Below are 13,790 nucleotides of genomic sequence, written 5' to 3'. Positions count from 1 at the left end.
AAATTCTAAAACATTTACCAAATTTTTTGGTAAAATATAAAAGATGGGGTCACGTCGGGTAAAGAGACACCAAACATGTCAAGCCTTAAAATTGCGCATGCACACAAACCTCAAAAAAACTACATTAACCAAAATTGCCCATAGGCGACGCATTAAAAGCTTTTACCGCTCATCAGTTTAGTGTTATCAGTGATCGATGGCCCTAAAATGATTGTTCTCACTGCGATGTTCGCTTCAATATGTAACGTGTAGCGCAATTGTCATTTTCGCGCGCTGGCGCAAGCGACACATATTTACGTTTATATGTGTGTAAACGAAGGGGGGGGAACTTAAAACATTGGGGGGGGTTTACTTTTTTTTATTTGTGTGACTTATTTTTTTTTAACTTTTTTTGTTTGTGACTTATTTATATAGATTTTTTTTTTACACTTGTTATTGCTATTACATAGGTGGATACCATCCCCCTATATAATAGCACAGGTACACTGACAGGTCCTCTTTATGGAGACATTAGGGGTCTCTAGACCCCTAATGTCACCTGGAAACCCCAAAAGAAGCTGATGAAGCACAGATTTGCTTCAGCTTCTCTGGCTATAGCAGCCAGATGACTGACAGGTGAATGCGGAAGTGATGTAATACACATCACTTTCACACTACAGAGGGAGAAAAGCAAGGAGCTGATCTCCCTCCCTCCTTCTCCCGAGCCGGTCCCAGGCCGCAGATGGGCTGGCTGATCCCGGGATTAAAGGTGAGGGGTCAGGAGGGGGGAAGATGGCGGCACTCGTGATTGGGGGGGGGCTCCGAAATTCACGCCGTACAACCGATCAGTGGCTATAGAGCCGCTGATCGGTTGTATGTGAAACAGCAGTTAAAGGCTGTAGTAACGAGCGGGTCTTTCCTGCCCGTGCGCACGGGCAGGAAAAAAATGCTGTCTGCCCATTTTTTTCTTAACGGGTGGACGGCAAGAGGTTAATACTTAAAAAACTTGTAATTTCCAAGAAGTACAGCATTTCCTATTTAGCCAAGACATACAAATATGCTGCAGCAGGCAGGCATCTTAGGCCAGTGGTGGCGAACCTTGGCACTCCAGCTCTTCCAAAACTACAAATCCCAACATGCATCTGCCGCTGGGAGTTATGTCTGAGCCTTGCAATGCCTAATGGGACATGTAGTCGCAAAACAGCTGGAGTGCCAAGGTTCGCCACCACTGTCTTAGGCAATGCCTATGAACCGTAAACAGCAGGTAGTTCTCAGCTGCATTGTATACAGAATTTAATATGCTAAGCAGTCCGTCACTAGTAGTACCAGCAGTTTCTCCAAGCCCCCAGTTTTATCTCCCTAGTAAATCCTTTAGACTTGACCAAAGTAAACCCATGGCATTGAGTGGTGAAAGGGGATCAGCATGTTGCAACATACCAGAAGTGATAATCTCAGGGAGCCCAATGGTGACTGTAGTACAGAAGAGACCCAAGCAACCCTTGGCATGTACTTCTGAAACTCCCTGATGTACAAGACTGACAAAAAAAAATCTGATTACATGGTCTCCTGAAATCTAAACTGTGGACCAAGCAAAATATTGCTAAATACAGGGTGTGCATGCTTACTGAATCTGGTCTCACAGTACTATAGCCTGACCACCACTCTACATGAACCATGTGTAGCAATGAGGTCAGTGCTCCTTCTACAATACTTGGTTTGCAAGGCCATTTGGATTTAGATACTTTGTAGCCATGAAGGACTAGATTAAAATGAAATCATTTGTGTGGCGTGTAGCTTTAAGTTATGCAGTATGTCTATACAGGTGTTGATCCGATAGGTACATGGTTGGACATACATGTTTATTTGCTTGCAAAGAATAGGTGACTGAACTGGGGACTGGTATCCAATGCTTCACACTAACTTATGTTTCAGTATAAGGCTGGGCATGCAGCTGGAAATTACAATACTGTTAAATACAGCAAGCCGAAAAATTGGGGTACGGCTTTTGCCAATTTAAAGATTACAGCATATCCCTTTCTATTTTGAACATTTACACAAACTGTACTACATTGATTTTTGCAGTGAATACAAGTTTCACTTTTTGACAATGAGTAAAATAGTTAAGACATACGTGCTCAAACCTAAAGACTCAAAGAAAAATACATGACTATCATAGCGAGTTTAAAGTTAATTTTGGCAGCTCCGTTAAGCACTTTACAAGGCACATCTGTAGAATGTGTGTACATTTAGTGGCAGACAAATGCCAGGGCTGGAAATTATGTCAATATGGTGACAAGAACAGATCTAAAATATCAAGTGGAGCCATTCTTGTTTACACACAGCAACCATTTTTAATGTTAGAAGCCCCCTATTCTGCATCAAGATCACAACCCTACTAAGATGTCCCATCTGTTAGCCCATGCAATTGTTATCTAGTCAGGTATGACAGCCATGGAGGGACCCCCACTCAGCTCTACCTACTGCCCAGTTTCAGAACCTTTTCCGACTTCTCCCCAGTAGCTCCAGAAAGAGACCAAAGCAATGCCTTTTTTTTTTTTATTGTAAAACAAATATACAACTTGGAATGGATTTGAGGCAAATTGTGCCATAAGCAGGTTTTCTGAAAAGTGGCTAAACAAAAGTAAACCTTTAACTGGTGAAGGAGTTTACAAATCACATGCAGACCCTTCACAACAGTGGAGAGAGAGAGAAATAGAAAAAAGGGAAAAAAGCATAGTGATGTTCCATACACAGGTCTGGAGCAAAGAAATGGGAGGGAAGGCAGAACAAAAAATACGAGACATGTATCTGGATATACCAGCTTTGCATTAGTGCAACATAAGTTCAATATTGTTTAACTATCTGTAGTTTAGAGTTGTTTACTCCACATTCCAACAAGCAGACAAGTTACTTGAAGAAATCCAACTTGGGAGGAACAAAAAGGAGAAAGAAAAAGGAAACTGTAGAGCCCAGATGTTCCTTGTGACCCAATTCATCCAGCTCTTCCATGTGCACAGAGGGCTTTGAGAAAAATCCAGAGTAAGCCACATGCAGCATTTGTTACTTGATCAACTTTTCATGGAAACCAAAAAGAGTAAAATGTAAAAATAAAAGACAGTGACAATATGGGAAACATGTCTGGAATTCTAAAATTACTATACATGCAAATCTGACAGTAAGGGGGAACATTTTACAGATAAGTTACAAACAAAGAAAGGCAAATAAACATCTTTGTACAAGAAATTTAAACACATTCTGTACAGTCTTCACTTTGCTGTCATCATTTGTACAAACTCTGCAAGAGAAACAAAAAACTGTTTTAGTCAATGTGCCAAGACAATTATCCCAAGCAAGACAAGATGAAAGACCCCGTCAACAAGAACAAAATGAGTTTTAGGCCCCTTTCACATGTGTTGGTCAGAAGGGGACCCTGACTGGAGCGTTACAGAGCCAATGTAACCATTGTGACATCCGTGTTGGTCTAGTATTCTCCATCTTGAGATGCAGAAAATAAAACTGAAATGACTGGACCCCATGCCTGTCTATGGGGAATAGGATGTAAATGGACATGTGTGTTTACATCAGATTACCCCAGATCCAGCACAATCAGGTCCATCAAAACTGAACATTGCTCCATTAGTTTTTTTTTTTTTTAAAGGCCCTGTCTGGATTCAGGGGTAGCAGAGTGAAAATAGACTCGTCTGCTTAGGCATCAGATTGGGTCCGGGTGAAAAACTGACAGGCAGATCTGTTAAGTATAGTAATTTGGCACCCATTGTTAGAAATCAATCTGAAATCCTAAAGTGTGTGAATGGCAAGCTTTTGATTAGCAATTAAACCAATTGATTGATTCTCAGGAAAGGTTTAATTTCAAACTATACGCACTTGTGCCCTAGTAAAAAGGCAAAGGCAATACGGGTGCAGAAGTCTGGTCTTCATGCCGAGCTGCAAAAACTCATTTATGTGTGGAGTATTCTTTTACTGAGCAACCTCCATACAATTGAATGCAGAGATAATACTGCCAGACATTGTGGGACACAACAGCTTGGGGTATTGCCCAAAAACCAAAGTCTACAATTACACAGATAGCTTAGGAGAAAATCTTGCCATTTGAAGCAACTGAAGTATTGCACCCTTACAGGATTCGCAGTACTAACTTTGGAGAACTTTCCTTATGAAAACGAAATACACTTGATATTTATATCATGAAGGTTTGATGATTTTTGGTCATTTCACTAGAAAACCCATTAAGCCAACTAGGTCTTTCTACTTTGATTACAAATTTGTAGTTGGGAACTCCAGTGTGCCAGGCTAATCTTGTGGGTTTTTTTTTATAAGAGTAGTTGTCAAATGTAGCTGAAGGGTTAAAGCCTGTGAAAGGAGACAAGTCAGTGGCAGCAAGGACATGTGAACTTTTATTGCTGTAGCCATAGCAGCCATGTATACCTTGTACAACAGCCCATATGAACATGTATATGATGCATGTGTACATACAATATGTCTTGGGTTATTATATGTTAATCAAGTCAATGACCTGTTGAGATCTTAAAGTGTATGGACAATTTTGGCATTTTAGTTTGATGCAGGCACTTGCAGTTTTGACTCTTGACACATTTGTCATCTTTACATGACTCTGGCTCATCTTATATTTTGCAGATAATTGAGCAAGCTTGAATCGCGGCTAAATCCGCTCCAAAAAGTGTCCTGCTGTAGCGACACGATCCGCGACAGCAGGACCCTTTGCCCCATTGAAATGCATTGGAGCGCGATATTGTGCGGTAATTTGCCGCGATATCGCGGGAATTACCGCGCGATAAATCGCTCAATGTGAACGGGGCTTTAAAAAAGCAAAGCTTTACTTTTACAAGGCAGTTAGATGCAGAAAATGTTCCCTCACTTGTACATTGCTTCAGTGAGTCTGTATAAATCTCTAGGCAGGGTCAGTCAGAACTACTTTATTCACCTGCATTATAACAAACTCCTAAAAAAACCACAAAAAAAACAGGTTTGCTTTAGGGACTGGAATCCAATTTAAAGTAACTGAAGTTAGATTTCATACATGGCTCCATTGACCTCTACAGCCGCAGGCAATGTGGAGCAACTCATCAGCAGCAAACAAAGTTTATCAGCAGCTAGAGCTCTGCCTGCCCCCCTCAGCAGCCTTCCAAAGAAATGGAAAAAGTTATATGGGTGTAGGGAGCCGAGGACCTGTCAACCTGAGAAGGGATTGTCCATGGTCAGTGAAGGCTTGTTTATAAAAATTCTCCAGTGCCCAGACTATGGGCATTGCAGCACTGACATTCCCAAAATGCAATGCCTATGTAGATGCAAACACTGAAGCGAATAACCCTTCAAAAAAACAGCAAAAGATATGAAATGTTCTGCATTCTCCTCAACATCTTAGCTTAATCTACAACAACTCCTGGTTGCAATAGAAAGTGCCCCGCAGTTATTGCTGGAAGAAGCAGAGAGTCAAGTAGCAGACTCCCTGCTGAGGGGGGGGAGACAGATCTGGCCAAGACAATTTGAACTTTTCAGGAGGATTTGCTTCACAGCACATACTTCTGCTGTAAGGGTCAGAGGCCACAGCACTGGAATAGAGGGAAGGCAATGAGACTGACTGCCAGAGTATAACAGCTATTCCAGGACAGGGAAGAGCTTTTCTCTTTCTAGAAACCAATCAGGGATGATTTCAGATTATGTAGATTAGCCACAGTTTTGCATTAAAGATAATTTGCCTTGTCTTATGTATAATCAGGTCAGCACTTGCTACAGGCAGAAGTGGGTATTCTGGTGCTGCAGTACAGAATCAAATCTGTTTCTGCATTAAAAAAAAAAAAAAACGAGTGCCAACTTACAAAAAAAGATCACTTAAAATTCCACAATTTCAAAAGGAAATGTTCCCTCCTGAACTCAGGCCAAGGTATAGTTACTCCTTCACAAGTCAGACACAGTTTGTGCGCAGAACAAGCACACCAAATTAGAAGAAATGAAGGAAGTGTAGGCGTCTGACCACAGCAAGTGTTTGTATTCACGTTTTATAGTGCTGTAATAACCAATGGGCTCTGACGGGATGCTAAGCAACCCAAATCCCACACAAGTCCAACAGAACCAAGTTGACTAATGCACATAGCTGGAGAGACACTAAAATATATCTCCCAATACATTTGTAACCAAAGCCTGTTTGTAATTTGAATTCCTTGTCCCTTTTTAAACACAAAGAAACTTACCTTCGTAATTTACTTGACCATCTCCATCAATATCTGCTTCCCTGATCATTTCATCAACCTCTTCATCTGTTAACTTCTCACCAAGATTTGTCATAACATGACGGAGCTCAGCAGCACTAATGTAGCCATTACCGTCCTAGAATGGAGAGAAAGTTTAGACTGCAGAGGACTACACAAACTGAATTACAGAGACAAATCTATGCCTTGTGTACTAGAGCACCCATAAAAACATTTTGTAGGTCATATCTTAAGCAGATTCTAGGCAAGTGCATTGGGAAAATAAAGGTTATGGTCAAATATTTGTTCCCTCAGACAAAGAGCCCACTGCAGGAAACTATTCTGAAGTGTTTAATCATCCACACACTCTCAATTTAGGTGAAACAAGCACTATGACTGCAGATCATAATGACCACAGCAGTTGCACATAATCCACAAGGGGGATGAAGCTCTGCACTAGTCAGTGGCACTATGACAGGCAGACTCTATGGTGTAATTATCTCACATGCAAATAAATATTCTAGATAAACTCCTGAATCCTACAAGGAGAGAGTTTAAATAATGCAAATAAGAAACTGAGATCATAAGGTTTCATAAGGGGGGGGGGAGAATCTTCAATGGTCAGAAGGTTCTATTCTGTGCTGTCTCAATCATATTTCAGTTACCACAGCCTCAACTAATGCCTGACCACTTCTTACTAAAGAGCAGGAATAAAACTCTGGCTATCAAAACAGCAGGCAAGAAATAAAAGGACCCCTATCTTCCTGGTATACAAGGGTGGCTAGGCACTTGTGACTACAACCTCATGCTGTATATCTGTAGTGTCAATTACATTTTAGGCAGTCTGGACCCATTGCTTGTCTCAGTAAATTGAGCTCTAATGTTGCCACTGGCCTGCTCACTGTTCTACTTGCTGGAGGCTGACATTAGGAAGCAATAGCCTGCCTCTACCAAGCTGGCCACCACCATACAGAACCACGGTTCAGAACACAGCATGGCAATAGGAAAGGGTTGGCTGCAAGGAGACTGAATACTGGTGTCCAGCCTTTTGAATCCCCTTTCAGCACAGCTTCCAGACTTCAGTACTGCTAAAGTTATCGGAGTTAACCTTCTCTAAAGGCCCCAAAAACACGTAAAGCATGTGTCCCAACACAATGAAGTAAATCTATTTTATGCAGGGATATGTAGCAACTCTATAAATACACTAGAATGGAAGCTAGAATTGTATGCAGCATTCCTTCCATTCCTTGGATTGTTATTCAAGATTGGAGATGTGCTCCTGAGCTGTTCTGGCACCCACTAGTTGGATGTTGGTTGAGTAACATTGTATTAATCAGCATCCCTTATACTGGACAGCTTGATCTTCATGTATACGCAGATCTTAACACTGAAATCACCACATGCATTAGTCATGAAAATACACAATGGCTCACAATCCCTGGGGTAATAAATGATTGAAAGGTACCCTGCACAGCATGGCAGAATGTAGGGAAGGTGGTCTGGCTTTAAGACCTACATTCCATTTTGCAGTGCTTTAGCTGTAATGTTTAGGCATGTGTATGAACTGCTACTGTTCAAGACAAAAACAGACCATCTGTCAGGCCCTCATTCTAAAAAGCAGATGATACCTTGCCTGCGCTGAATTTAATTGCTCAGCTAAAGTTCTACATCTCACAATGTCCTAGATCACATGGGCTCCAGGTAGTATATGCAGTGTGAACAGCAAATTGGCAAGCTTTTGCAAGGCATTTGTGACGCCTTCTTGAAGCCGTTAAAGAAACCTTCAGCTCCAGTTTTGGGAATGGCAAATACAGATCTTAAATGGAAGTGCTGACCCACCTTAAACAAGCTAGCAGGCTTTAATCAAGCTTCAAGTTGTGCTAAAGCTTATAGAAGCCTGCTAGCAGCTCGGTTCAAGTGAGTCACACCTGCTATTAAAATTTGTGTTTAATATTACCAAAGTGGAGCTAAATGGGGCTTTGAAAACATAAGCAGATATTCCCTAATGCTCTGCAAGAAAAAAAAAAACCAATAAAAGCTTGATGCCCAAAATCTTTTCCAGCTTGCTGAGGCTTGAGAGGTAAACAGGAGTTACTCTTCATAACAAGCAGCCCAATTGTATACAGATTTTTTTATATACATGGCAGTTTCTAGCTTAGATAAAGTGTTCAATGGGTACTGACAAAGAAACCCCAAACAAAATAGTAGGTTACCTTGTCAAACACACGGAATGCTTCTCTAATTTCTTCTTCACTGTCTGTGTCTTTAATTTTTCTAGCCATCATAGTCAAGAATTCAGGGAAGTCAATTGTTCCATTACCTGTAAAGAGACAAGACTTAAGCCTCAGTTCAAACAAGCACCAGAAGTCAAGAGTACATTGAGAACTAATCCAAGTCAAGATACACCGATTCTGTGAAATCTGAACTGGATTTGCATCTTCTAGATTTATAGTTCAACATACTAGTGTTTTATGAAGGCAAAAAAAGGTAACAGATTGCGCCCCTATTGCCAAGCCAAAGCTTCATTAGATTTGCCCATTAGAAGACACTTACCATCTGCATCTACTTCATTGATCATATCTTGCAGCTCTGCCTCTGTAGGGTTCTGGCCAAGCGACCTCATCACTGTACCCAGCTCCTTTGTTGTAATTGTGCCATCACCATCCTTATCAAATAGTGAGAAGGCTTCTTTGAATTCTGGAAACAAAAAAAAAAAAAGCATTTAATTTAGAGTACATATAGTCACCACCTCAAACTACACATTAACACACAAGACATTCTAAATCATAGAACTGCAATCAGTACAAAAAAAAAAAAAAGCAGTGAGCATTACCACACTGCATAGAGCCAGCGAAAACACAAGCCTTGAGAACTATGGGGTAACCTTTTTATCCCATAGTGCTCTTTAAGGTCGCGGGAGGACATTTGCCAACAGCCTCCTATAACCCAAAGCTCAGTGCATAGCAGGCTATTGCTTGCCATTTACGAAGAGCGGCAGCCGGGACGGATCCTGACAATACTGTCAAGATCCACCGAGCAGGCCAACAGTGGGCTCTGCCTACCTAGAGGCACCGCCAGCTGTGCCCACCCCCCAGTCGGCGCTGGAGGATCGGAGAGGGGAATCCCTGCAGGGAGCCGTGACCTGACAGTCACGGCTCTCTGCAGGAAGATGATCTAGAAGTGAGCGAGCGACGGTATGTGTTCACTCACTTCCCAATCTATAGAGCTGACTTATGACAGTTTCATTGTCACACGTCGACTCTAGCTACGGTATGAGGATGTGTAAATCACTCACCTCAGTTCTGCTTTAAGGTGGCCATACACTTTACAACCCTCGCAAGACTTGTCTTGCGAGGGTTGTAAAGTAATTTTTAAAAAAAATGTATGATCTGCCCATCTTGGACAGTCAGATCGTACTTGCGATCATCGCAATCCCACCCCGAGGGGCGGCCTTCCGATTAGCCCAACGGGCAGTGTGCGCACACCGGCCCGTTTGGCATTTGTCTCCTGAGCATCATTCAAACCCGGGCTGGTTTTCTAGCATGCTCCTTAGACAAAAGATGTGCGACCGTACAGTAAGAACGGTTGCACGCCTTCATTCACTGCACAATTCTCGTACGATCGCGGGATTTCCTGTGATTCTCGTATGTGAATCGTGCAGTGTATGGGCACCTTAAAAGGTGAACTTCAAGTGCTAAAAAAGTTAATAATGCTACAGTGCAGGTTTCTTATAGTGCCTGCAAGTACCCATGTTTGTCTTCAAATTAACCTTTGGAGTCCCCCTGAATTTTATGCCCAGAAGGTATATGCACAATCAGCATTAAAGCAGAAGGAAAGGACTACACAACTTAAATGTTGCTACCCTATTACATTCATATTTCTTGCAGACATTTCCTACCATGTGGCCATATAAATACAATTTGTTCTATGCGGTCAAGTGACTGCAAAGCTCCAGCTCTATCCCTTGCCTGATGCTGTTGCAGCTCATGGGCGTGAACTCTGCCGGATGACAATGCTATGGAGAATTAACTGCCTTAAGGGATTGAAGTGCTTCCTGCCGGCAGAGACACATGGACCAGCCAGAGCTTTGTAATCATGTATAGAGGGGAGGAAAGAGGGGGGGGGAAAAAAAAAAACCCCAAAAAAACATTTAGTAAAAAAATGTCTGCAGCTAGGTAAAAGCAATAGGGAAAGCAACATTTACCAGGTCATTTGTGGAGTAGGCTTTCCTACTTTACTATGCCCTGCCCACAAGGATCTATGTGCAGCCCATTTCTAGTGTTTCACAGGTATTGAGAACACCCATTATAAAATCTGCCTTGTGAAGGTTATCATGTATATTTCAGGGACTAGTCAGACAATCTTCATGTGATCAGCTTCAATATGACCTTAAAGTGCCATAAGCTTTAAAAAGTGACAAACTCAGGAGTTAAACCTCAAAAATCCATCCAAGTACCTTAACAAAAATGTATCTTATTTGTGTATCACTCAGCTGTAGATCCTCGAATCTGAATTGGTGCCGACACGGTCCTTCCTTCTGGAAGGTGACTACTTTTTTTCCCCATGGTCCCTGTGTGTTGTAAAGTAGTCACCGCCCCAGAAAGATACTCCGCTGTAGATCCTCAAATCTCAATTCGTGGCGAGTGACACACAGAAGATATGTTACAAGTTAAGGTACTTGAATGACTTCAAGATTTAACGCCTGAGTTCAGTGCAGTTTTGAACGCCTTTCATCAAAACCATTCTGACAAAATATATTTCAAAATTACAAAAGTAGAAAGCACTAAATGAGAAGTTTACAAACATACCTGCGATCTGCTCCTCTGTCAGTTGATCAGCCTGAAAAACAAAAAGCAAACCATCAGAATGTTGTATGGCATGCATCACAAAATACTGCTGTAAAGTGTATGTGTCCCATACTCCATCTAGAAGTCAAGTCTTAGACATCATGTAGATCAGGTAGGCAACCTCAGCACTTCAGTTGTGGTGAAGCTTCAAATCCCATCATGCCTCTGCGAGTCATGCCTGTGGCCATCAGTCTTCCAATGCCTCATGGGATTTGTAGCTTTACCACAGCAGGAGTAGCAAGGTTTCCTATACTTGCTGTAGATGTCAATGATAGCAGGGCAAGAGAAGAATGCCTGCAAACCTCTATAACCGGCATTAGTTTATGTCTGGTAAGCAGCCAAACGCACAAAAACTTATCACAACTATACGAACCCCCAACAGCTCTCAGAACAAGACTTGCAGCACATTATGGCCACCAGTTGAGCAGAGGAGATCCCTACGCTCCTGCTAGTGCCCATAATCCACAGCGAGACTTGTTCAGAGTTGTTGGCTGCGCAGTTTATAAGTCAAACCCATTGTAAAATACTGAATACTCGGTTACATATAGTAAAGCTGAATGTTGGTGTAAACTCTGGATTTCTGATTGAAGATCCTACTACCAGCTCTTCCCCCAATAAATGGGTATCTAAATATGCCTTATGCCAAGCAACTCATCTCCACTGCACAGAATAAAGCTTGGTAGCAATACAACTAAACTCCTAGTACACGGGTCATGAAGGGGCAAAAACACCCCACACTCTACCTCCCTGCAGCCAACAGAAGAAAATACACGTCAGCAGATTTGATTGAGTAATTGCCACATAACTCAACACAAGACATCCAACCAGGTTAACAAAAAGCCATTTAAATTCTAAGGTAATGTGTAACCAGTGAAACAAAACCACATCAAATGCTGAGAGTATTCTGAACCAACTGGCAGAAAACATGCAAAACACAACCCTACTGAGTGGTGCAGCAGCTGCACAGCAATCACTGAGGCTTGTAATATAATGAGCAGATTATATCGGAGATTATCCTACTCGTAGTCAAGGACCATGCTGACCTCTGTACTGGAGCCATCTGAAAAGAAAGCCTCATTTCTCTCAACTCCTCTCTTGCACCAAACTTCAAAAAGTCAGACACCTAGATTTGATCAAAAGCTGCTTGAAACTTTCTTAAAAGACTGTTGTGTCTATGAGGAGCGTGGGGCTTTATGCTGCAATCACAACTTTGTCCGCGTGGATTAGGTCAGTCTACCACCAACTGACCAGCAGTCTCACCATCTGCCATGCCCTCGCCTTGGCAAGAGTAATCTAGAAATATCACCTTAAAATGAACCAGACTAAAGTGCGTCACCTCCTCGCAGTACCTACAGGCATCCTAGTATTCACACCGATCCCTATGGAGTCCCCTGAATCTTAAGGTTATACATTGGCCTTTTCCTTTGCTGAAGTCAAAACTAAAACCCATTCTGGCCAATGATCATTAAGCCAAATGCCATCTGAGGTTCTGGAGTGTAATGACTTTATGGCAACTGGTGCAGAAGTTGGGGCCCAGGTGTCTTGCAATCACCAGTTTACAATACTACAAAAGCTTCACCCAATAAGAGATTTGGATGCAGGAAAACCATGGGTAGCTCAATGAGTGACCAGTCCCTAAAAATTGTATTAAAAACCCTCACCAACAAGACTGCCCTCTTCCTGTTCTGGTGACGATCAAAATTACAAGTAAATGCTCATCGACGGGACACTGACAGCAAGATAAACCTGACAAAGGCTCTAACCCCTTAAAAAGCACTTTATTCACTTTAATTAGCCCATAGTCTAAGGCTGGGTTCACACCTAGGCGTATCGAATATTATTATTATACAGGATTTATATAGAGCCAATAGTTTGTACAGCGCTTTACAATATAAGGAAGACATTACAGTCACAATACAATTTAAGACAAGATGGTAAGGAGGGCCCTGCTAGTGAGGGCTTACAATATAAAAATCATATGCGCGTTTGTCGCGCGATTTGTGGTAAAACCGCACGACAAACGCGCTTTTCCGAGGGCTACTTGGCTGTATCCCAATGGAAACGCGCGACAAAACCGCCCCAAAGAAGCTCCTGTACTACTTTGGGCATAGGGCGTTTTGTAGCGCGTTCATACGGCCTGTAATACGCCCAGGTGTGAACCATACCCATAGGAAATAATGGATTTCGGTGTTTGAGCGTTTGAACGCGCTACAAAACGGCCAGGTGTGAACCAGGCCTTACATGTCAGCAGTGGCAATTTTTCTACAAGACTTTGAGACCCCTGTTCTAGACCATACCAATGTATGCATGCGATTAGCGATTCCTGCAGCAGGAAATCCCTAGTCTGGCATTTACAAGCAGCAGCTGTCACCCAGTCAAGTTAATGATCAGATGACAGCTGCTGCATGCATTTGTATGCGATATGATTACATGTGGTTAGGAATCAATCACTATCCCTGGAGACATCGATTGTGCACCCAGAGTGTTTTCTAACCGCATGTAATCATATCACTACTATTACATGCGGTGTGCAGGCATTTACATGCAGCAGCTGTCACCCGATCATTAACTTGACTGGGGGACAGCTGCAGCTTGTAAACTCCACATTAGGGATTCCTGCTGCAGGAAAATGATTGAGACCCCCTGGTCTAGAACCTATTACAGGCAAGTGCTTGAACTGCCTCATCTCAGACTGCTGCCATTTTCAGAAACTACAGATCTCTCATTTGTGTGAATC

General features: G+C 42.2%; 1 protein-coding gene across 1 annotated transcript in view; it reads right to left on the bottom strand.

Annotated features, from left to right (window-relative positions):
* Positions 1 to 2,541: 2,541 nt before the first annotated feature.
* CALM2 (calmodulin 2) overlaps positions 2,542 to 13,790 on the bottom strand; it is a 22,836-nt gene continuing 11,587 nt past the window's right edge. Inside the window, exons 2-6 of the mRNA XM_018576300.1 lie at positions 11,015 to 11,045; positions 8,760 to 8,903; positions 8,420 to 8,526; positions 6,210 to 6,345; positions 2,542 to 3,274 (exon numbers count right to left, since the gene is read on the bottom strand). Coding sequence (XP_018431802.1) covers positions 3,246 to 3,274; positions 6,210 to 6,345; positions 8,420 to 8,526; positions 8,760 to 8,903; positions 11,015 to 11,045 — 447 coding nt within the window. The 3' untranslated portion in view covers positions 2,542 to 3,245. The remainder of the gene's footprint in view (positions 3,275 to 6,209; positions 6,346 to 8,419; positions 8,527 to 8,759; positions 8,904 to 11,014; positions 11,046 to 13,790) is intronic.

The sequence above is a fragment of the Nanorana parkeri genome, unplaced genomic scaffold (assembly GCF_000935625.1).
Source record: "Nanorana parkeri isolate BGI_ZX_2015 unplaced genomic scaffold, ASM93562v1 scaffold63, whole genome shotgun sequence".
Lineage (NCBI taxonomy): Eukaryota > Metazoa > Chordata > Amphibia > Anura > Dicroglossidae > Nanorana > Nanorana parkeri.
This window is presented reverse-complemented; position numbering and strand designations above follow the sequence as displayed.